Source organism: Scardinius erythrophthalmus, assembly GCF_964197995.2.
Source record: "Scardinius erythrophthalmus genome assembly, chromosome: 22".
Lineage (NCBI taxonomy): Eukaryota > Metazoa > Chordata > Actinopteri > Cypriniformes > Leuciscidae > Scardinius > Scardinius erythrophthalmus.
The window spans coordinates 24,242,611-24,268,513 of NC_138242.1; the positions used below are offsets into that span (position 1 = coordinate 24,242,611).

Sequence of the window (25,903 nt, forward strand, 5' to 3'; positions counted from 1 at the left end):
TTAAAAAAAGCTTCTTGTCTCCTTCCCGGCGTACGGCACCGTTAGCAGGTGTTACGCTTTTTTCGGCTAAAAGGTTGCAGGCTTGCCTTCAAGTGCCTTTTTGGCAGCGTTCCCTTCTCCACAAAATTGTTTGGCGGCGTGGTTTTCTCTCAGCGGGGAATGAGAAAACCCGTAATGGATATGCAATCGAGTAATGCGCCGGTGTTGTGCAATGTGCCGAATTTCGACCCCCGCCAAATTATTACCCCCCTAGTATTGGTAGGTTTAGGATTAGTTGTGGGGGAGGGGTTAGGATTAGGGGTGGGGTTAGGATTAGGCAATCAGGTACTGACTTCAACGAGGGGGGTAATCATTTTGCAGGGGGTCGAAATTCGGCACAACACCTGAACGATTCGAGGAGTAGGCCTAGGCTACTTGGAAGGAGAGGGAAACTCTGTCGCTCCGGTCCACTCATTCACTGAGATCCTGTCCGGGTGTCAGTGTGTGCTCTTCTGTGGAGACACTCAAGTTGGAGAACTAAACAAACTGGCCAATTTTGTTGAATATTTTCTGAATAGTTTTGTTGAATAATTAATATTTGTTTACATATTTACAGAACTACTGTATAAATCCGCATGGCTGTGAATACCTGCAGGCTGCAGCCTATGTTTCATATGAAACCTTGGATAAAGTTATGGTTAGACAGCTGAAAACAATGCTTTTAAGGCTACATATTGAGTTTGCGGCAGACTCAACTACAACAGACCGACTGCCAGAGATGGGCATAAATACATGGAAATGTATTTAAAATACAAATACAGAATACTGTGTGGAAAAATTTATTTAAATACAAATACAGTATTTTGTATTACACAAAATACATGTGAAATTGACCATCCAGTGCAGGTATAGGTCACAGTGAATGAAGAAACTACATAGGCCTACTGACTTTTCATTCCTAACCTCATCTCTGCCCTCTCTTTCTTTCTTTCTTTCTTTCTTTCTTTCTTTCTTTCTTTCTTTCTGGCAATTACAAATAAACTTATGCAAAATAGCAGCCATTTATACTTCTGGTTACAATGTAGTCTATTACTGTGGTGAACACTATTAAAAATTTCATACTGTATGTAAAACTGTTGGAACCTTTTCTGCTATCTAGCAAAGAATATGGATGGGCGATATGACCAAAATCTCAATTTTACTTCACAGTAACAATATTATGGTTTCACAATTCTCAAAATCAGTTTTGATTCCACAGCATAAACTGAATTTCAAACTCTGTTTTTTTTTTTTTTTTTTTTGCAGGTAGTACAATGCTTTTTAAGTAATTTTGTTTATTTTATGTAAAGTTTATTTGTTTCTATAAGTTTATTAAAATTAGAAAGTGTATCTAAAATTTTTAATTAGAATTAATTTAGATCCATTTGACACTATTTACCCCTTTTTTATTATTTTTTATGCACAATAAAACTAAAAGCTGAAGATTTTTGTGGTGTATCATTCATCAGTGTTTGTTTTTCCACTCCAACATTCCCATTATTCCTGCCCACTAAAAGCTGCACGGAAAATTTGCTTACCCCACAAATAGGCCCATCTATGTAAACGGTTTAGAAAAAGTTCCATCAATTCACACTTTATATCATCGCTATGATATGTAGTGTCATATCACCCAGCCCTAACTGTTAGGATGAGGTAGGAACAAGGCAGAGAGAGAATCCACATGCAACACTTTAATAAAACAAACAGGTAATCCCGCGCAAACAACAGAACTCAGGACAGGAACAGGAAACAGCTATAACGACCAACAAACAACAGATGTTTAAATACAAAGGCAAACAAGCTAAACAAGATAAGAAGGGGGCGTGGTAAATAAGAAACACCTGGGAAGACTAATCAACATAACGGGGAAGTGCTAAACATAGGATGAGACGGGAACACAGACATGAATCGTGACACTAACATGCAGTAATGCTTTAAACACATTTGACAAGCTATAGTTGATCAAAATCAACAACCGGTCAAGACTGATTGGCTAACGCTATTTTCCCACTTGTCTGTGCTCTTTTTAACTATTTTAACTTTAATCAACAAGTAGAATTGATCATGACATTCTCACCTTATTCCAAAAAAAAAATTGCTTATCCAATGCTGAGCTAGTGAATGACTGAACTAGTTGATCCACAAAATCAATACCCTGATAAAGAGGTTGACTGGCAAAATATAAATGAAATACTGCCCATCCCTGCCCTTCCAGTGGAAACACTGCGGCTGTGCCTCAAAGCCCTGTGAGCAGCATCAGACGCCCTCATACCAATCAACAAGGGCTGTGTAGGCAGACTGCTAAACAAAAAATTCAACTCGTTCTGTTTACCTCACACAAATTAGGGTAATCTCGTTTACTAAACACAGAAACTTATCTTGCATCACACCGGCTTCTAATTGAGGCAGGATAGTCATTAGGGCCCATTCATGCATGCCAAACGTAGTTACTACGATTTCATTGATACAAGGGAAGCATTTTTTCCTTTCTTGCTATTGGAAAGTTTCAAAAGGTCAGAAAAGATTATACACATAGCAGCAGGAATATATTAAAATGCTTATGAATGTTACATTACAGAATTTGAGAAAGACTATCTATCTCAAGCAATAGAGTAAAAATAAAGAAATAATCTCATAATGATTTACAGTAAATATAAAAAATAAAGCCCTTTTTTGTTATTATTTTTTAGCTTTTGCAGAAATAAAATGTGAACATTATTGACTTTTTTGGGAGTATGGTCATGTCAATGTGATAATGATCAGATCATGTCTCAAATGTTTTAAAATATTTTGTGTGTGCAAATGGATCCTGTCAATATACCAAACCAGATGCAGCTTGCTGTTTGTCAGAGCTGTTGCTGCAATCTGCAGAAACCCAATATACTGGAAAAGCAGGAAGGGGTTTTATACATGGAATATTTAATCACATAAACTTTCTTCTCAATTTTTTTTTAATTAATCATTTACTTTATGAATTCTCGGGTTTATTTATTTTTCGTTTTCAACTTTTCTTGAAATATTTTGAGCTAGAAATATGAGTGTCTTTTATACATAACTACTTAACTTAAATAACTGGTGTTTTTTAAGTGACAATGCTGCCATCGTGTGGCGGAAATCGGAAGATTTCCTACCTTCCCATCTCACTAATTATTAGAAAAGATATGACATACATTTTTCTTTAATATATATAAATACACGTTTAAATAGGCAAGTGGTTTCAGATATTTAAAAAAAAATGCAGATATTTTAAACAGATATTTTTGAAAAGCAGACCACTAGAAAAGCGAAATAAAGCCTTTGTGAAATCTGTGGCGTATGGAAGACCGTTTCTGCCACACTTGATTAAAATATTATGACTTTGTAAGTCATAATAATGAGAAACTTTCTCATAATTATGACTTAATTTCTCATAATAATGAAAAACTTTCTTGTAGTAATTACTTAAAACTAAGGCTGTGACCGAAATCGCCCCCTATACCCTCATTCTATTCCCTAGTGCATTGTGGGATTGAATGAGTGCACTTGACAACGTACACTATGGTTTCGGACAGCACGACAATTGGCTGCCCCCTCAAATAGTGAAAGGTATAGGGGCGATATCGGATTATGACTTATATACCCTTATATTATAAGGGATTATGATACCCTTATAATGGCTGACTCCCTGATTCAATGCCCTGACTACTGAACTAAGGAGCTGATTGAGACGCACCCTAAGTCATTATTATGAGAATCTAAGGCTATGTCCGAAATCGTCCCCTATACCCTCATTCACTATTCCATACAGTACGTTACTCCACTAATGGATTGTACACTCGTAATTGCGGACGGTGCATTGTGCGATAGAATGAGTGCACTCGATAACTTCCACTATGCTTTCGGACACCACTACAAAAGGCTGTCCACTCAAATAGTGCCCTGTTTAAGGGTATATGGGGCGATTTCGGACACATTATTACGAGAAAGTCTCTCATTATTTTAAGAAACTAAGTCATTACAAGAAAGTTTCTCATTATTATGACTTGCAGAATTAGTTGAGATTGAGAATCCAGCACTGTTTCATTAAGAAAGACACCAAACAAACAGCTTTCAGCACCCTGGACAGCAGCGCTCGCCGCTTCACTTACTATTTATTTAACGTGTATTATATGTCACGACGATTTATTTTTCTGTTACATATTCTTAGATGATCTATTCACACCACCAGGTGGCATAAAATATACAATTATAACCCATCGCCGTGCAATCCAGCTTTCAATCGCTCTATTAACGTAATTCGTATTTGTTAGAAATGCTAAAACGCGAAGGAAAGTTGCAAACGTACAAAATACATAGCGAATGAACAAATGCACAAATCGGCCTTTCACAGTCCAATTAGTCGAGGCATCTTGTGCGCGTGCGTGGAGTGGATCGTGTACCCCCGCGCGCAGCTCGGGGCGCATCATTGACAGGTTACTCGCGTGCACTTCTCATGCTGTGCACTGAACACCTGTAAGATGTGCGTGGAAACAACAGCTGGGTGGAAATCATGAGGTGCCATTAAGCCCATGCAAATCCTCTGAAATTCCATCATAATGACTAATTGGACAAACGTGTCCAGCTGCCCGTTCAGCATCACTTTATGCGCTGAGGACATTATGGACAGTAATGCAACTGCTGAGGAGTACCCGGTCCATCTCTTCCCAGTCCCAATACTGACTGGCATCACAGTGACGTGCTCTTTCCTGTTCCTCGTCGGAATCGCTGGGAACCTGTTGACCATTTCGGTGGTCACTAAGTACAAAGACATGCGAACCACCACTAACCTTTACCTCTGCAGTATGGCACTTTCAGACCTGCTCATTTTCCTCTGCATGCCCCTCGACCTGTACCGGGTCTGGCGGTATCGCCCGTGGAACTTTGGCGACGAGCTGTGCAAACTCTTTCAGTTTGTGAGTGAAAGCTGCACGTACTCCACCATCCTCAACATCACCGCGCTGAGCGTGGAAAGATACTTCGCTATATGCTTTCCCTTCAGGGCAAAAGTCATCGTCACGCGGGGTCGGGTAAAAGTGGTGATTTTACTCCTCTGGGCTGTGGCTCTGTGCAGCGCGGGACCTATATTCATTCTGGTTGGGGTCGAGCACGAGAACGGCACCAACTCCTGGGAAACCAACGAGTGTAAAGCGACCGAATATGCCATCCGGTCCGGACTGCTTACTATGATGGTTTGGGTCTCCAGTGTGTTTTTCTTCCTCCCGGTCCTCTGTTTGACAGTGTTATACAGCCTCATAGGCAGAAGGCTGTGGAGAAGAAAGGAGAATCCAGTCGGACCCATTTCTAGTCGAGATAAGAACAATAAACAAACGGTCAAAATGCTAGGTGAGCTCAACGATGCCCTGAAAAGTCGGACAAATACTTTGTGTATCATATTATGTTTGAAAATCATTGGCTATCTAGCCCATAATATTAGGCTATGTGTTGCGTGGGTTTCATTCAGAAAATTTTATTAAAATATATATATATATAAATAAACAATTGTTTAATTGAATAAATATGTATTTGCATCTAACAGAACAGACGCTAATTAAACGCCATGTGCATAAAGCAATAAGCCACGAGAGGTGATTTTAACCAAATCAAGTGTTCCTATAGGCTATAAATAATAATAATAATAATAAAAATAATCAGAATCAGAATAAATGTTTTGCTCATTTTGTGCACGACTGCAAAGGCACGCAGCAAAAAAACGTGTCTCCTAATCAGACATGGGGACTATCTGTGCTGAAATCCCCTATTTTGATGGTCTAAAATTCGTTCTTTTCTACCATACACAATTAATGCTTTTGATTAGTATATTACAACTTTTTGGACCATTAACTATTAGGCTACTTGGAACCAAAAACTGTATCTCCAGCCTCCATTTAAAAGCATTTAAATGTAAGCATGTTGAACTTGTTTATTATTAGCCTATTATTATTATTTATAATCAGGAATCAATTTATTTTAATGAAGAACACATTCAGTGAACACTTTGTCCGGTTCTAAATCAAAAACATATCTACCCCGCGAGTCACTCAGATTCGATTTTCTTTGAGTGAATCAAAAACATACAGCGACTAGTGTACTTCGAAACCCGAACGAATGACTCGAGTTCTTGACTCGGTTCTTTTAGGCGAACCGTTCAGTCGGATCGATTAGTGATTCGACTCAGCCGTAAGTAGCCTAACTTAATCATTTCCGACTCGAAATAATTGCTACCAGCATGTTTAAACACTCTTTTTGAATATCGTATTGAATGTTTTTCTTATTTTTATAATGCAATGTAAAAACCATTAAAACCAATAACTTTCTCTCTCTCCCTTTATCAGCTGTGGTGGTTCTTGCGTTTGTTCTCTGCTGGCTGCCGTTCCACGTTGGTCGTTATCTTTTCTCCAAGTCATCCGAGGCAAATTCTCCCATCATCTCCCAAATCAGCGAATACTGCAACTTGGTCTCATTTGTGCTGTTTTACCTCAGCGCTGCGATCAACCCAATCCTCTACAACATCATGTCGAAGAAGTACAGGAGCGCGGCGTGCAAACTGTTCGGAGTGAGGCGCGCTCCCGGACGATCTGTGCAGAGCATCGTGAACGCGGAGAGTTTTTCGGTGTGTAATGAATACAGCTGGAGCACGTGACAAAGGAAAATCGATTTGAAACGTGCACTTTTCAACACAGACTAAAAACACTGAATGAGAATGAAAAGGACAGTCAACATTAACCTCATCATTTTGGTGATATTGAGATTATGCATTTAATTTCAACCATCCACTGAGTCATCTGATACCATAAAAGCCATTGCATATTTTCAATTTAGCCTGTATATAGCAGAAAAAAATAAATCGAACTGCTGAGCCCTGATCACACTAAGTTTATTAAAGGGATTGTTCACCAAAAAAACGAAACTTCTGTCCTTAATTACTCACCCTCATGTCGTTCCACCTTAAGACTTTCGTTCATCTTCAGAACAAAAAAAAGAAGTTTGTTTTATGAAATCTGAGATCTTTCTGTCCCTCCATTGACAGCCTATGTTACTACCACTTTGACACTTCAAAAAGTCTGTAAAGAGATTGTAGAACTAATCCATATGAAGAGACTCGATCACTTTATATAATGAACAGATTTAATTAAGGCTTTTATTCACATATAAACATTGATCAGCGAACGTAAACAAACTCAACCGAACCTGCTTGAAGCACGAGAACAAACCTCTTGTGGAAGCTCATTGGTGAGAATGAACCTCATTGGTTCTTACAGAAGCTCAAACGGAATTCAGTCTGAAATTCTCGTCCGAAATTTTCGCACGTTAAAAAATAAATACGACTTCAATCACGTTTTGTCAATCACGCTTACACACTGCCTCCAAAACTTTCACCCAGCATCATTTTTTTTGGATCGGGTTAGTTTTTCTGCGTTTCTGTAGCAAGCATTTTGACAATTCAGAGCCGAATACGAAAAAGCGCATACAAAAATTTCAGACTTTTTGCAACGACCTTTACACGAGAATGAACCTCATTGGTTCTTGAGGAAGCTCAAACGTGCTGCGTAACGAGAGAATGAACCTCATTGGTTCTTGCGGAAGCTCAAATGTGTAACACGAGAACGAACCTCACTGGTTCTCGCACGTCAAACGAACATGCTTTTGCTCCATTTACCACAACTGATGTGTGAGTTGATGAATGTTTAGATGTGAATAAAAGCCTCAATTCAATCTGTTCATCATAGAGATCGTGTCTCTTCAGAATTTTTTTATTAAACCGCTCAATTCATATGGATTAGTTTTACGATCTCTTTATGAATGTTTTGAAGCGTTAAAGTGTCAGTTATGTAGCTGGCAACAGAGGAACAGATATCACCAGAGCCCGTCTACGGAGAGCCTTGGCACTTCCTATTAGCCCCATTGTATCGATCTTGGTTGCAGTTCCATTAGAATTCCACTGGAGGTGATCGCGGGCGAGTGCAGACTGAATGGGAGTCTATGGGGCTAGACGGCTAAATGTGTCTCTTTCACCCGATTGCCGTTGAGAAATCTCAGATTTTATTGTAGGTTTTGCAAGTTCAACATGGGTTATAGATCGAAAGTTGAATGAACGAGTACTTATTTCTTTTCGATTTCTTACAGGTTGAGTTGTTTTTGCCCATAACACGCTAGCATTCTGCTAATGACGTCAGAATGCTGACGTCATTGACATTTTAAAAGACTTTTTAAACCAAATAAGTGACTCTAAAAAATCTAACACCCAGCAATGTGTAATTTCTTTGCATCTCCTTTCGAATACAACATTCAAATTACTAGACAAAAAATTATATCCTGAGAAAAGTGGATTTTGAGGGTTTTTCGCCATAGACCTCCATTCATTCTGCACTCGCCTGCGAGCGCCCCCGCATGGACAGAGACGTGTTACTGCAGCCAGTCCAGAAACCGGAAGTAAGCAGAGAGTGCCAATTCTCTTCTATTAGACATTCTCTGATATCACTCAGATTTCATTAAAAAAAATCTTTATTTGTGTTCCAAAGATGAATGAAAGTCTTGCGTGTTTGGAACGACAATGAGGGTAATTAATGACAGAATTTTTTTTTTAAACTATTCTAATGCTGACTGAAAAGTGTTTTTTATTTGAAATAATTAAAAGCATATATTTCGTTTTTTTATTTTTTTATTGATGGCTGTATTTTTAACTTAAGGAGCAACATACCTGGTGCATACACCAAATATTAGTGTATTATATGTTAATGTTTATGCACAGGTATTTCCATCATCAGCAGACACCAGCAGTGTGACGATTCCCTTTACCTGGTATTCATGCAAACTGTACATATGCACACTACCCAAAATGCCTTAAACTGTGTGAAGTACTGGATGACAGAGCACTGTAGATGTAAGCACTCTAACATTGTACCCTATGTGGGAGAGATACAATGATGCTGAATGATAACATCCCATGCCATTTAAAGCCCATCACCAAGCTTATGCCATTGGATCATAGTACATAAATGCATAGCAGGCATAAAAAGTGCACTTATTGCAGGTTTGTGAACAATGCCGTGTTTTGTAAGCTTTGTGTTTGAATTCAGTATGTGTTACTTGTTGGCAATGACATTCTAATTAATGTAAAACCTTTTCTTGAGATGCCTGTAAAACACAAGAATCTTCAAGAGGAGACATGTTTTTGTTAATGAAAATATTTATGAAAGATATTTGATATATTGTCTATAAGCCTAAATTCACACTGTGATGCATTTTCTGGAAGGCATTATTGTGTAATATACATAAAGGTTTTGATGTCATGCAGTATTACTTGATTTTAAAATTAAAATGGATTTTGTGTTATTGATTACACAGCTTGTTTGTTCTTGGAAAAAAGAATAAAAAGTTTTGACTCCCCAGCACGGAAAATCCAGTGAAAATGTTTCTTTTGTGTCCTTCTGTAAAGATAAAATGTAAATAATAAAAAATAAAATATATATATATAAAACCTAATATAATTGATGATCATAAATGAAATACAAACACCTCAAATTGTTTCAGAAATTTTAAAAAATTTATTGTGTATAAATATATTACATATATGCTACAGATACATAATCATCTTAAATACAAAGGGTAGTAATTTTCAATATCTATACATTTAAATTGATATGGTAGTTTTTTTTTTCGTTTTTGTTTTTAAATATGTCTATGATTATAATTTACATCAATAAATGTGACAGTTATGCTTTAAAACAAAATGGTAATATGGAATGATTTTCATGAAACAATATGCAAGCATGGAAAACTATGTCTAGGCCACTTATTACCTGATATCCAGCTAAAAAAACAAACAAAAAAATTTAAAAGAAAAAAAGTATTTATGTTTTCCACTTAAAAAGATTCTGGGTCTATAGTTCTTAAAAAAAAAAAAAAAAAAAAAAAGTGTTCTTCAAGTGTTTCCACTTCAAGTTTTCTAGTGTCAAGTCATTTCAACTTCTTTTAATCAGACAACAATGGAATGTTTGTCTAAAAATTTCAGCAATACACATATATACGATGAGTAGTTAAAAGAAGTAAAAATAAAAATGCCAAGATTTGGCTTAAACTTGCTGTTGTGCAGATGAAATCACAAGGTCGATCAACCTTTTAAGAACCAAAAACAGAATAACAAACAATACAAATATATCTGAAATAAGACAGGTTAATGATGTTAAAATGCTGCGGTATATTTGGAAAAATAATAAAGATTTGTCATAAAAAAGACATGCTACATGAGGAAAATATTGAATCTGACAGTTCTGATTCTTGTAATAAATAAATGAAGATTGCACTGTGATTTGCATTATAAAGTAAAAGTATATAGCATAAATAAATCCAACCAAACAGTTTTTTTTGCTCACTAACTTTGGTTAAGGGCTGATTGAGCTAGTAAACATGATCATGTACTGTATGTGACCAGGGTAAAGGGTTAATTGAATACTGTAAGCAGCAGATCTGAAATGATTTGTCATGAAAGATTGGGTTTGTGGATTTAAAGGCACAGGTTCACATCACATCAAGTCCCTGAGGTACAAACACTCCAGACTTCACAACACTGTACATTGATGATTGATTGCAAAGACTGTCATTTGACTCTCTTTGGACTGACAGTTGCTGGTGTTTTTCTGAATTTTTTCCTTTTTTTGTACAGAAGGCCCAAGGACACCTCTTTTTTTTGTAAGACAAACTAAAGTATAAAGCTTTTAAGAAGCTTTCAGACAGACTTTCAGGGGCACAGATAAGAGAAAGAGAATATCGGTGACGTTTATCTGTCTAGACACTGAATTAAAGATAATCAAAACTGACCATTAAAAAAAGCATCCTCAGACTCCATTATTACATAACTTGAGATCCGAGAGGCCACTTATTACTTTAGTGTTAAAAATTTCCTAAATACTAAATATAAAATGTATAAAATATGCTACAGCATCTTAAACTAAAAAACAGGCACAGACGCCGAACAGTACGTTTCATCATTACTGATTTCTTAAAGCTGTGACTCACCTTATAGAAACTGTAAAAAAACCTGTAATAAACCCAAAATAATATGAAATCTGCTCAGGTGGTCGTTCTTAAAACTGTAAAAAGTGTATTTTGGTCAATGACCAAAAAAATAATACTTGCACTAATGGTTTTGCAAGCTTTAGTTTAAAACTCAAGTCTAAATCAGAAGCTGAAGCAGGAAGGCCATTAAGACCGAGAGAGAGGCCACCCCAAACACTATGAGGCCGGCGAACTGTTCATCTGTGAGGGTTTTTCCCATGGGCACCTTGGTGACGTCCGCATCCACAGCCAGTGTGGCGTCAGACCGCCGCAGGTTGAAGTGAGCGGACGGGCTGAAGGACCCGAACAGCTCCTGATGGGTGTCTGCGCAGCGCCTGCATGCAAACGCTCGCACACGGTAGTCTGTGTTCCACTGCAGGCCGAACAGTTGGAAGGACGTCTCGTCTCCCTTATACACCTAAGAGACAGAAGGAGAGTGAAGCATTAGCTCAGATCAAGTTCATCCTTAATCACGGTGCATACTTTTGGATACTTAAAAAGGAATTATTATTATTATTAATAATAATAAAATACTTCTTAGATATTATATAGGGTGAATGGGATGGAAAATAATATATTTAAACAAAAAATATTAATATTAATAAATATACAATAACACAAATTATATATATATATATATATATATATATATATATATATATATATATATATATATATATATATATATATATATATACATACATACATACAATATACATACATCTATACATACATACATATATATACATATTATATATACATATATATATATATATATATATATACATACATATTATATATACATATATATATATACATATATATATATATATATATATATACATATTATATATATGTGTGTACATACATACATACATACATACATACATACATACATACATACATACATACATACATACATACATACATACATACATACATACATACATACATACATACATACATACATACATACATACATACATACATACATACATACATACATACATACATACATACATACATACATACATACATACATACATACATACAATTAATTAAAGGCATATAATATATAAAAATAAATGTATTACAATATAGATGCAAACGTATACATGGAAATTATAAGTAAATATGAAATATAAAATTTATTTTTTTACATAAATACCACTACTATATAATTATAATTATTAATTATACAAGGTGACTCGCAAAGAAAAAAAAATGTTAACAAGTAAATACAGAAATACAAAAAACATTGTTTTAGGCAGCTACAGCAAATGCAGTAAAAGAACTTAGAAGAGTTTAGGTTCACTGGTCATCAGAAAAGAATCCAAGATGGAAGAAAGAAGGCCAGACAGTCTTTTCACTCGGCCTCTGACCCACATATTGCAAAATATAAATCTTCAGAGCTCGCTAATAAAAGACTTCGTTCTGCCCAAAGGGAATCTCAACAAGACACTGTAATCCTTTCATCTGGAGAGCGAGACACACTGTCATGATCAATATCATAAGAATGAGCTGTACTTCTGTTTGTTCATAAAACACTGATGATGTTCTTGCTTGAAATACAAAAAAATTTCCTCTGTGGTGTATATAAAAAACACAGTAATGAATGATGTTTGTCCTGTATGTGATAGGACATTCTGCACTAATGACCCCTACAATCTGCTTAATAGTCTGTAAGTAGCACAAGGGCACTACTCAATGGAAGATTCAATTCAATTCACAGCAGTAAGTCAGTGTCCTCACAATAAGAAGCAAAACCAATTATTCTACATCTTTTATTGGCAAAACTAAGTGTATATATATATATATATATATATATATATATATATATATATATATATATATATATATATATATATATATATAAATAAAAATAACTAACAATAGCTCACCGAATGTGGTTGTTGACAAAAGCATAAGCCATTTTTGGAAACATGCACAAAAAAAAAAAAACCTCAGCAAATGGAAAATAAAAACAGGCCTAGTAAATATTGTTGAAGTCACGTATTCAGACTTGGTTCCACCTGTCACATGCAGCACTCAGAAGGACCGCAACATATGTCTCCATGGAAACAAAAGAGATTTTAAGCCTCTCAATAAACGGTAGCTCAGTTAAGGTGAAGTCTTGATATTATTGCCATGAAAGACACACAATTGTGTATGTATAATTAGTCTTCTGTGTATTAAAAATCCCAGTTAATTAAAGGCACTGAAAATATTTACATAATCTTGAATGCTACATGTCTAGCACAGGCAGAAAAAAATAATTAAAATTAGACACCTTAGTGGTATTTGCATAAACGGGGGATAATGGCTGCTCAGTTAAACTGCTAATTAAGCTAATATATTGCCTGGGGAACTCCAGTCCTTTATTGAATTATTTTGTTTAAATCAAAATTAACATAGCAAGGCATTGGTGAGGAGGAATTTACTAGAACAGATGAATGACTGTAAGGGTGAATCACTAGAAACGTTCAAAAAGTTTAAGGACGTTTTGGAAATGTTCTGCTTTCCAGGATCAAGTATTCCATATTACATTTGTGCCGGTTTTTCAAAGCAAAACTGGATTGGAAAGAAAACAACAAACAAACAAACAAACAAAAATCCCCTTCCGTTAAAAGTGAGAACCCTACGGAGATTTAGATCTCACAATTAAGATTTCTTTTCCCTCACAATTTCGAGTTCACATCTCGCAATTCTGACTTTTTTTCCTCAGAGTTAATAATAGATAAACAGAGTGTATAAGAGTAATAACAGTCATTTTTCACATTACATGAAAATATACAGCTGCTGGAAGATGCTGTTCGTTCATTGGCCAGAGGAGAACTGCAGAACTGCTTTATAGCTGAATTGTTCTCATTTCATGTTTAATGATCTTTACACAGTGATTGAACTGAACTGAATCCACACTGAACTGATTTCAATAGTCCTTTTAGAGCTGCTTTACAGCAGACCTCTCTGTTTGCATCACTGAATCATTATTTTCCTGTTTATCACTCTGAATCTGCTTTAAAACTATCTGTATTATAAAAAGTGCATTATAAATAAAGGTGACTTGTGATTACAGTAATGAGAATTTGGTAGGAAAATGACTTTAAACCAATGTCTCACCATTGTGAGATTCAACCACATATATTCATGAAAAAGACGCATCCTTTGGAGAAGAGAGGACAGAAAATGTGAAGGAGGAGGTAGTGCGTTTTCTCATTTTAATGAATAAATCCAGACGATTTCAAATGTTGTGAATTTCCATTTGATTTATCGCACCATGGAAGTGGCGTAACAAAAATCAGTTCACAACAAAAGCGACTGTACACCTGGATGGACCCAATCGTGCTGATAACATGTTTCCCTCTCTCTGCGTGCCTTTTCGACCCCACAGCACAACTGAATGAATCCTTTGGGACTGTGTGTACGGGAGCACTCAATTTCATTCAAATGTTGATTGTGATGAGTTAAAGCAGATAAAATGGAACAGAGAGCAAATGCTGCAAATAGCTCGAGCCCTGTTTCCATTTCCTGTTCTAAATGAGTTCTATTCATCGACAGCTCGTCTCCTGTGACTGTGGCCATATGTAAATCTAGCATGGAAAAGGACAGTGTTTCTTCCGTGAAACAAAGTAAAACTACCATATGGTATTCTTTTATCTCAAACATTTAAACAAAAATATCAAACATTTCCAACAAGTGGAAGTTCTTGAAAAACAATGTGGGTTTAGGAAGTAAAAGATGAAGGAGTTTGGATCATACCTGTTTAAAATCAGATTCTCTGCCTCCCAGCACCTGTAGCACATAGCTGATTCGGTCTCCTCTCATTGGTGGAATACTCTCCCATGTGACCTCACAGGTATTTCCCTCTAGTTGAACAATTTTTGGGGCTGAAGGAACAAAAAAACAATTTTCAGGGTTTTTTATTTATTTAGTTAGTTTTTACATCTTTTCTTCCTCTATACACTACCATTCATAAGTTTGGGATCAGTAAGATATTTTTAGTTTTTTATGTTTTACACGTTTGGGTACACGTTTGAATCAAAAATAGTCAAAAACAGTAATATTGTAAATAAAAGTTTTCTATGTAATTTACTCCAGTCTTCAGTGTCACATGATCCTTAGAAATCCTTCTAATATGCTGATTTGCTGTCCAAAAAATACATGTATTATTATATCAATGCTGAAAACAGTTGTGCTGCTAAATATTTTTTCAGGATTCTTTGATGAATAATTTGAAATAGAAATATTTGTAACATTATAAATGTCTTTACTGTCACTTTTGATCAATTTAATGAGTCCTTGCTGAAAAAAAGTATCAATTTACTTTAAATGCATATACATACATGTATATATAATAGCGATCCCAAACTTTACAGATGAGTACAAGTATAATAAATGTGGTACCCTTCAGTGTTTGTGGCAGAGATTTGGTGGTGCTGAAGGTGTACGTCTCCGAAAACGGCCCCTCGCCCGCCTCGCTCACTGCCTGGATCCGGAAACGGTACCGGCTCGATTCGCTCAGTCTCTGCAGCTTAAAAGTGTGGCTCGGACCTCGGTAAACCACCACAAACCTAACAAGATAGTGAAGGCGTATTACAAACTTGAACAAACAACATTAATTACAATTTTTAATTAACTGGTAGCCTAGAATTTCTTTTGAGTGCAAATGGAAAAAAATTTGATTGATGGCTTGAGATCAGATAGCTGAACGCTGCTCCGTTCACTTTAATAAATAGCATGAAGGTAGAAAAGATTGCGCGGTACAGGCAGGCCTTCATTACCTCCATTTAAGAGTCCAGACTTTACTGCTTATATGGTTAAAAATTTTCAGAAGGGGAACTGAGGCTGAAAGCTTAAAACCGGGGAGTGCAAGGGCCTTTATTTGCTTCTAAATTAGCCATCGTGGGTCAGTTGACAAGCAACTCTGAGAAAGCATTAAGGCATGAGGTCTTGATAACCCTGAGTCTCCTATTCTAATTCCCAACAGCGCTTTGAGATCAAGTCTTCTCATTAACCAACTCCACCTTAATGGACCCACAAACACAAAATGTGCTTTTCAGATTATCTGCTTACATCAGAGAGAAGAACCTTCCCTACGAGTGCATCAGGGACAAATTAAAGTACATGCATACGCACGCACGCACACACACACACACACACACACACACACACACACACACACACACACACACACACACACACACACACACGCACACACACGCACACACACAAAGATTCTTTACTATGAAAAAAAATTATATTCAAATGAAGAACATTATTACCAAAAGAGCAAAATTACCAAGCTTTTGATGTTAAGTACAAGACTATTGTTCTTAATTATGAACCAGGATTATTGTTAACTAAAATTAAAACCATAAAAACACTTTCTTGAAATTTGCCAAGGCAACATTTCTCATTTTCATTTAGTTTATGTAGAAGTATAACAAATAAAACTACAACTAAAAACTACAACTTAAAAACTATATAGACATTTTTAAAAAGAAACTATTAAAATGATACACAACAAAATTACTAAACATTTTTAATTAAAATAAAAATAAAATATAATTCAAAATATTACTAAAAACTATAATGGTAGGGGGTAAAGCATTACAATTAACAAGAATTATGTAATCAGATTACTTTTTTAAAGTAACTAGTAAAGTAAACACAAGTTACTAAATGTTCTCATTTATTGACTGACACCTCTCCTGTCTCCATGTTGAGAGAAACCGGGAGTAAGTGCAGAGGCGTTGTGTGCGCTGTGTGAACATGATGGCTATTGTGGTTCTAGACTAAATGCGAGCAAGCATTTACTCATTCAGTATTCCTCAAAATGAATAAAAACGGTGAAATGCAAACTCAGCATATTACTAAAACCTGCAATAATTGAATGTTAAATTGCACAAATATACTTTATGTATTAAGTCTCACTTTTTTATTTTATCTTTTTGCTGCTGACCTTCGATGATCCATTTCAACCATACCAATAAGCAAAAACGTACTCTTTTAGGGAGTTATGCAATATTCAAAATAATTAACTTTAAACGTAACTGTAAAAAAGTAAAAAATGGCTTTCTTAAATGTTGTTAGTCAAACAAGTAAGTTCTAAAAGTCTAGAACAAACACTCACCGTCTGTGCAAGACTGACTAACATTTTTACCAAAAGGTAACAAAGGTACCTTTACAATTAAATATTTAAAACCCACAATCAGTTGGTTCCTCGCTGCATGAAAGGCTTCAACAGTTTTCTAAAAATACATCTAATTTAGCCTAATTATACAAGACTTCAATAAAACCAATTAGTCAACTCTCAGACTAGTTGATTATGAAAATATGTATTTTTGCACATCCTTCAGTGCTAACCTCTGATTCTTGTCCTCCATCTGCAGAATGTAGGTGGTGTCGTCGTTAAGTTGACTTCGGCTGCTGAAACCCCAACGTAGTTTGAGACTCTGGGGTCCGACCGCTGCACACTCCAGCCGTGGTGGAGAGGGCGGCAGGGGCCTCGTCCTCACCGTTAGGGTCTGACTGAAGGGCCCGGGGCCCATTTCATTTTCTGCTCGAATCTGCAGGCTGAGAGGAGAAAGCAAGCAAATTGTTACAGTTGTTAGCTCCCTAGGGTTTAAAAGGCTAAGTCACTTCTAAAATCAAAGACAAAGAAAAAATGAATGAATCACACACTGCTCTTGTTTGAATAACTTTTTAAACTTTAATAAGGATTCATTTACATTTAAATGTACACAGTGAAGACTATGCAGTTCAAATTGTTTTACATTTGATTAGGGCTACTTCAATTTCTGTACCTGAAAACTACTGTTAGATCTACCTGAAATACGCACCTAAAAAGCAGTTTATTTAATTTCTATCTTTGTTCTGTTGTATTAGTTTGTGCTATTACTGTTATTTATTGCTCTTTAATAAGGTTTTAAATTAATGTTAGGCTAGTAGTTTTAACCGATGTCTTGAAAATGGAATAAAGAATTGTTCACTGGTATTTTGCTGTCAAAAAGTTCATTTTAGGCCCTGCTCATGTTGTTCTAAACCTATATAAACTAAACATATAGCAGTTGCACTTACGCAAACACATTAGAACCAGTTGTTTTTGGTGTCATTTATTCTGCGAATAAAAAAGAGCAGCATGGACATTCTTTAACATTTCTCTTTTTGTGTCTTATTGAAAGAGAGTTATACACATTTGGAACAACATGTGGGTGAGGAAATGATGACAAAACAAAGTTGTTTTGAGCTAGTAAAACGCAGCATACTATTTTCTGGGACTAATGGAAGCAGAAAATATCACGTGCAGATAAATAACCCTGTAAATAGCCTTTGTGTGACCATGCACACGGTTTATGGTCTCAGTGGAACTTCTATAAAAGTTTAAATACAAAACCTGAAGCTTTTTTATTTCTATTAAAAAGTCTCACACAATGTTCAAAACCCATGTGGGGCTTGATTCTCTGGAAATATTTAATGAATTCAGAAACCCATACGGTAAAAATGTAAGATTTTTTAAAAATGCTCCTATTTTTAGAACATATATTATATGACAGTTTAGAAAATACAGTAGTTGTGCTGCTTAATATTTTTGATGAAACTGAACAATTTTAAAGATTCTTTGATGAATAGAAAGAGAGAGAGAGAGAGAGAGAGAGAGAGAGAGAGAGAGAGATTTTCATCGTTTTCAAGCAATACGTAAAAAAAAAAAAAGAAGTTTATTAGTATGATTAGTATCATAAATAAATACGCAAAAGCATTAGGACACTTTGTGCTTGTCAAAAGTGATGTTTACAACTAATGTGATGTTGCTAGGACACCTGTGTGAACATAAGGACAACTGAATTCGTACACTCATTTAAAAATCACATGGACTCCAGTTGGTAATTGCAAAATTGCAAAAGTTGAGCATAATTTGGTCATAATTTGTTTTCAGAGACCACGTGGCTTGACATTTAGTCATCTAATGCTTTCACATACATTTTGATAACATTGGGTCACTCAGGGTGAGCTGGACCGCTCGAGAAGGATATCGAAATTTCTAGTCCCATTAGAGCATTATGCATTCATGATAATTACGAGTGCATTTGCATTTGGCATATTAATTGGGGATGTATTTCACTGTCCATTACCTCAATGGAGAAGTCACTTCTGTGTCCATTTAATGCTGTCATCCATCCCAAATTAAAGCCTTTACCTCAGGTAACATTTAACAGACTCGCTTTCCCGAAGCCTATTAGCCCGATGACCATGTGAGAGAGTAATTTTTATATGCAAATGTGTTATGATCATCCTTTTAAAATATATCCCTATTATTTACACAAGGAGGACTTCGCTTTTTTTTTTTTTTTTTTTTTAGAAGTATCATAGCTCTTAAAAATTAAGGATCCAAAAAGGGTTTTTTGCAGATAAGCCACAGAAGAACCATTTTGGTTCCTCAAAGAACCTTTTAGTGAATAGTTCTTAAAAGAACCATTTTTCTTAATTTGAAGAACATTTTAATAATCCAAGAACCATTTTCCACTATAAAGAACCTTTTGTGCAATGGAAATATTCCATGGATGTTACATGTTCCTGACAATAAAGAACCTTTATTTTTGTTTTGTTTTTTGGAAAGATACTACTGTAATACCATGTTTTTTTACATAATACTGTAGTTATTTTGTAAACAGCATTGTGCATGAATACGGCAGCCATTCAGTACCATAGTATATATCCAATGTACCGTGTTATTACCATCTGATACATTAACAGTACCATGGTACCTCTGTGGTTTTGTATAAAAACAAACAAACAGGAAATATACCCTTCTAACAACTTGCATCTACCCAGAATGCACCATTTTGCTGAGCACATCTTGAGCCAGACATAAGTGGAGACCATTTGTACAGCTAATAACACTAATTCAGGGTCCTGCTCGTGGCTCACCAGCACTCTTCTATATATAACAGAACCACATGAAAATAAGGTCCCCGGTCATTGCTAATGCACAAATATATATATATATATGAATGACGCAGTATGGTAGAAAATACAAAGTGTTAAACAATATCTCTTGCTCACCTGTACTCGCTGTCCGGCAGCAGGTCCCTGATAATGTGGCAGGTTGCGTTTTCGGTGGTGATGATATCGTCTCCCATTGAGATGCTGTAGGAGGTGATTTCTGCTCCATTACAGTGGGGCTCGTCCCAGGTGAGGGCCAGACAGGTGGAGGGGGAAAAGGACTCACTTTCTGTTGGGGTCGGAGGGAGGTCAAGCAGGTGAACTCCGGATACAACATCAGGGACTGCTGCAGGGGTCCGACACGTCACCAGATCACTGTAGGGGCCCGCCCCTGCCTGGTTCACTGCCTATGAACCGAATACAAGAAAAAAAAAATGAAAAATGGCACCATGAAATCAAAAATGAGAATTCTGGGATTTTTTTTATATTGCAGTATTTTTTTTTTTTAAATGATTTACCCGCGGTAAAGGGCAGGACAACATGTCACTCACATGAGATTACTATTAATAGCAAACCACGACTATCCAATCAATACCAAAAGGACAAAATCAAGTTCCGCCCTACATTTATTCTTGTTCGAGAAATTTTCACTTTGATATACATCACAAATTAGGGAGGAAAAGACTATTAGACTAAATTAGGGAGTCATGCTGACTTTAAACTCAAAAGTTAATAATCAGTTTTGCTGATTATCTTTTGACCCATATATACAATCATGCATTTGGTTTGTCAAAATATTTGGAAGGACAGTATTTAATACTGAGTATTTTGGAGAGTACAAGAGTGCATTCTCGTGCTGATCGATTGTTTTGCATCAACTACATAACAAACACAGTGATTCAGAGCCAATTAAATGTGAAGAGGACCACTGAAAGGTCAGAACATTTCCAGATATAACAGCTCCAGTCACAATTTGCAGGTTTATTTTTGGTGCATTAAAACTAGTTTGCACAGAGACAATGATAATGTACACACCAATGCATGTAGGCTGATTTTACTACAATAAGTAAAAAAAATACATACATTGTAAACAGAACGTGTTGATCCTCTTTATACTGTGTGATTAAGGTTTTACACTCTTCTTGTTTGTTTAATTATAATGCAAGCACCGAGTAATGCATGCATTTTCAATGTGATTATGCTCAATTTTATGAGCTTAATTAATTTCAGGAGCAATTAGAATAATGTGTTTCCTTGAGTAAGAACTTAGGAAGATGATTTATTCACAACACATTTCACTGTGAACTATTGATTCATCACAAACTATAATGTTAAATTTAGCAAGCAAATGCTAGACTAAAATTTACAGTACTGTAAGAATTCAAGTAATATTTTCAAGTATTTTCTTTGAAAACAGAAAATGTGAAAAAAATCTATTTTTATCTTATTTTTTTTTTATTTCCAAATAAAGGTTTCTTTAAATTCAACAGTTTGTAGATGCTGCATTTTTTATTATTAAATATATATAGCATATTAAAAAAATATTGCAGTCAACCACTACAAATGATAGTAAAAAGCAAAAGCTTATTTAATACCCGTTTCACAGCACTAAATATCTTGAAATAAGCAGATAATTAAAACATAATTTAAAAAACAAACAATAAAATAAAAATAAAGCTATTTAAAAAATGAAATGAAAATAAAATTAAAATAAATAAAGCAAATAAAAAATAAAATAATACAACAATAATATATAATACAATAACATCATAAAATAAAATAAATCCACTTTCTTTTTGGCTTGTTTTCATTTATATTAATGTTTGGGCGCATGTGTCAAGGTCCTAACAGATCATGAACTACCTGTAGCCTGCAGCAGTATTCTGTTGATGCCTCCAGGTTGGAGATTTGGAAGTAGGTTTCCGATCCACTGTAAACCATTTCAAGAGAATCCAAATCGCGTCCCCAGTCCAGCCGGTATTCAGAAATGTCTATCCCAGAGCTCTCATTGTTCTGGGGATTGAGATCAGAGCAAGCGTTACACTCCAGGAAACGAGAGCAACAAATGCATTTTCCCAGCAGTATGTGACTAATTACCTGCTTGACACGGTTTCATCAGGACAAACACAAGAGAGCTAATGCACCATACGCACCAATAATAAATGAAACAGCCTCTCAAGACAGCAAACAGAATGCAAATAAGTCTTTGTCAATCAAGAGACATCAAGGATTAAAATCACATTCATTTTCATTGTGAACAAAACATTAAAGGCCCTTTGTCATGAAAAGCAAGTGTCTTTTGAGAAGAAGTGATAGAAGTGAAGAAAGCATTTTGCGTGGACACAATCTGCCACCTTTCTCTGGCAAGAATCAATCTTCAACACTTTCTGGGTGATCGATGATGGTATTGTGATGGAGTTTCTGTACCAGTATTGAGCACATACTAATAATTCAAAACAATTTTCTTTCTACGAGTCCCAAAGCCATCGATTGCTTCTGAAAATTGATTTCTTTCCCAACGCAGCAGAAAACCAGTACGATTCATCATTTACTGTATTGTATACAGTGTGAATGGCTCTTGCAGACTCACCTCCCAGGTCACATCAGCACAAGTGTGTGATGTCACATTGATGGCAGGGGGACTACATTGTCCTGGAGGGCCAGCGGCAGTGCTTATTTCCACAGATTCAGAGTACGGTCCATACTGGAAAAAGGGAGAGAGAGAGAGAAAGTGGCTGAGATTTAGAGCGTTTTAGCTATCTCAAAGGTAATGAATGGCCTGGATTCTACAATAAGGAGGGAAATCTGTTATATGTGACAAAATATAGATATAATTGTTTGAGATATAATTTGTCCTGACTCATTGCTTATGAAAGAGAATAAAAGCTAAAATGTCTAAAATACTTGCCACGTTCCCTTCACTAAAAATATATACTATTTATATTGTGGCACTTGGGAAGAAAAATATTAATTTGTGAAATAAAACCACTTGAATGGAGAAATAAAATAATAGATAGAGAGAGAGAACGATAGAACGATAGATAGATAGAACAATAGAACGATAGATAGATAGAACGATAGATAGAACGATAGATAGAACGATAGATAGAACGATAGATAGAACGATAGATAAAACGATAGATAAAACGATAGATAGAACGATAGATAGAACGATAGATAGATAGATAGATAGATAGATAGATAGATAGATAGAACGATAGATAGATAGATAGATAGATAGATAGATAGATAGATAGAACGATAGATGGATAGATAGATAGATAGATAGATAGATAGATAGAACAATAGAACGATAGATAGATAGAACGATAGATAGAACGATAGATAGATAGAACGATAGATAGAACGATAGATAGAACGATAGATAGAACGATAGATAGAACGATAGATAAAACGATAGATAGAACGATAGATAGATAGATAGATAGATAGATAGATAGATAGAACGATAGATAGATAGATAGAACGATAGATAGATAGATAGATAGATAGATAGATAGATAGAACGATAGATAGAATGATAGAACGATAGATAGATAGAATGATAGAACGATAGATAGATAGAATGATAGAACGATAGATAGATAGAATGATAGAACGATAGATAGAACGATAGAACGATAGATAGATAGAACGATAGAACGATAGATAGATAGATAGATAGAACGATAGATAGATAGATAGATAGAACGATAGATAGATAGATAGATAGATAGATAGATAGATAGATAGATAGATAGATAGATAGATAGATAGATAGATAGATAGAACGATAGATGGATAGATAGATAGATAGATAGATAGATAGATAGATAGAACAATAGAACGATAGATAGATAGAACGATAGATAGAACGATAGATAGATAGAACGATAGATAGAACGATAGATAGAACGATAGATAGAACGATAGATAGAACGATAGATAGAACGATAGATAGAACGATAGATAAAACGATAGATAGAACGATAGATAAAACGATAGATAGAACGATAGATAGATAGATAGATAGATAGATAGATAGAACGATAGATAGATAGATAGAACGATAGATAGATAGATAGATAGATAGATAGAACGATAGATAGAATGATAGAACGATAGATAGATAGAATGATAGAACGATAGATAGATAGAACGATAGATAGATAGAATGATAGAACGATAGATAGAACGATAGATAGAACGATAGAACGATAGATAGATAGAACGATAGAACGATAGAACGATAGATAGAACGATAGATAGAACGATAGATAGAACGATAGATAGAACGATAGATAGAACGATAGATAGAACGATAGATAGAACGATAGATAGATAGATAGATAGATAGATAGATAGATAGAACGATAGATAGATAGATAGATAGAACGATAGATAGATAGATAGATAGAACGATAGATAGATAGATAGATAGATAGAACGATAGATAGATAGATAGATAGATAGATAGATAGATAGATAGAATGATAGAACGATAGAACGATAGAATGATAGAACGATAGATAGAACGATAGATAGAACGATCGATAGATAGATAGATAGAACGATAGAACGATAGAACGATAGAACGATAGAACGATAGAACGATAGAACGATAGATAGATAGAACGATAGATAGATAGATAGATAGATAGAACGATAGAACGATAGAACGATAGAACGATAGAACGATAGAACGATAGAACGATAGAACGATAGATAGATAGATAGATAGATAGATAGATAGAATGATAGATAGAACGATAGATAGATAGATAGACAGATAGATAGACAGATAGATAGAACGATAGAACGATAGAACGATAGATAGATAGATAGATAGATAGATAGATAGATAGATAGATAGATAGATAGATAGATAGATAGATAGATAGATAGATAGATAGATAGATAGATAGATATTTTGAATAAAAAAAAGGTGTATCAGTCTCAGTGTTATTTTAGTATTTTTTATAAACTATTATAGTATTTATTAATATTTGGAATTAGCTTTTATTTTTATATTTTTCATTTTAATTTTAGTTTAGATTTTTGTAATTTTGTCATGTGTTTTTGTGTACAAGGTGACTTACTCCAACACTGTTGGCTGCACGAACTTGGAACCTGTAGGTAGTGCCAGGGAGCAAATTACCCACAGTGCACTCTGTTTTAGATCCACGGTACACCTCCGCCGGCTCTGAAGCTTCCTCTATTGCACACATCTCCAAGCTAAACTCCACACCTTCACTCTCTTCACCACACACAGGACCATCTGGAGAAACGAAGATTTAAAAGTGTGAAATATAGAGACAGGGACGGAACAATAAGCAATCATTTAAAAGTGCAAAAGTCAAACCATAATCCATCACTCCAGTCCAATATACATGACCACAACGTTAGCACTGTTTCACGCATATTAGTTTTGGTGGCCATATTAACAGGTTATAGAAAAAGTGCTGAGCTTATTTAGAAGCCTCATAATAATAATTAATTAAATTAATAATTCATATATAATTAATAAAAGTGTATATTGCAAAACAAATGATAACAACAACAACAACAATAATTAATAAATGCCTCATAATAATAATAAAAAAATAGTGAAGGAGGTGAGTTGACGAGGCATTTTATGAATTATTATCATGAATAACTCATAGAACTGTATATTGCACACAAAAAAAATAATACTTTAATTAATGCCTCATATAAATAATTAAAAAAACCGTGAGCTGGGAGGTGTTGACAAGAGAAATTTTATGAATTATTAAAATGAATAATTAATAAAAGCCTATAATTGCAGAACATTAAAAAATGTTTTATTTGAAATTAATGATAATAATGATTACTAATTTGAAATTAATGA

At 35.1% G+C, this 25,903-nt stretch overlaps 2 protein-coding genes across 3 annotated transcripts in view; one reads left to right on the plus strand and one right to left on the minus strand.

Annotated features, from left to right (window-relative positions):
- Window positions 1–4,592: 4,592 nt before the first annotated feature.
- On the plus strand, window positions 4,593–6,676 carry ghsrb (growth hormone secretagogue receptor b; the record flags this gene model as incomplete). Its single annotated transcript, XM_081352904.1, has 2 exons — window positions 4,593–5,379; window positions 6,369–6,676. The coding sequence occupies 2 exons, from the start codon at window positions 4,593–4,595 to the stop codon at window positions 6,674–6,676; spliced, it is 1,095 nt and encodes a 364-aa protein (XP_081209030.1).
- Window positions 6,677–9,564: 2,888 nt separating this feature from the next.
- The window catches only part of fndc3bb (fibronectin type III domain containing 3Bb), a 61,152-nt gene continuing 44,813 nt past the window's right edge, over window positions 9,565–25,903 (minus strand). For both annotated transcript variants that reach the window (XM_081353070.1, XM_081353069.1), the window contains exons 19-26: window positions 25,134–25,312; window positions 22,625–22,738; window positions 21,898–22,047; window positions 20,155–20,441; window positions 17,458–17,667; window positions 15,496–15,662; window positions 14,851–14,978; window positions 9,565–11,509 (exon numbers count right to left, since the gene is read on the minus strand). In XM_081353070.1, coding sequence (XP_081209196.1) covers window positions 11,210–11,509; window positions 14,851–14,978; window positions 15,496–15,662; window positions 17,458–17,667; window positions 20,155–20,441; window positions 21,898–22,047; window positions 22,625–22,738; window positions 25,134–25,312 — 1,535 coding nt within the window. In that variant the 3' untranslated portion in view covers window positions 9,565–11,209. The remainder of the gene's footprint in view (window positions 11,510–14,850; window positions 14,979–15,495; window positions 15,663–17,457; window positions 17,668–20,154; window positions 20,442–21,897; window positions 22,048–22,624; window positions 22,739–25,133; window positions 25,313–25,903) is intronic.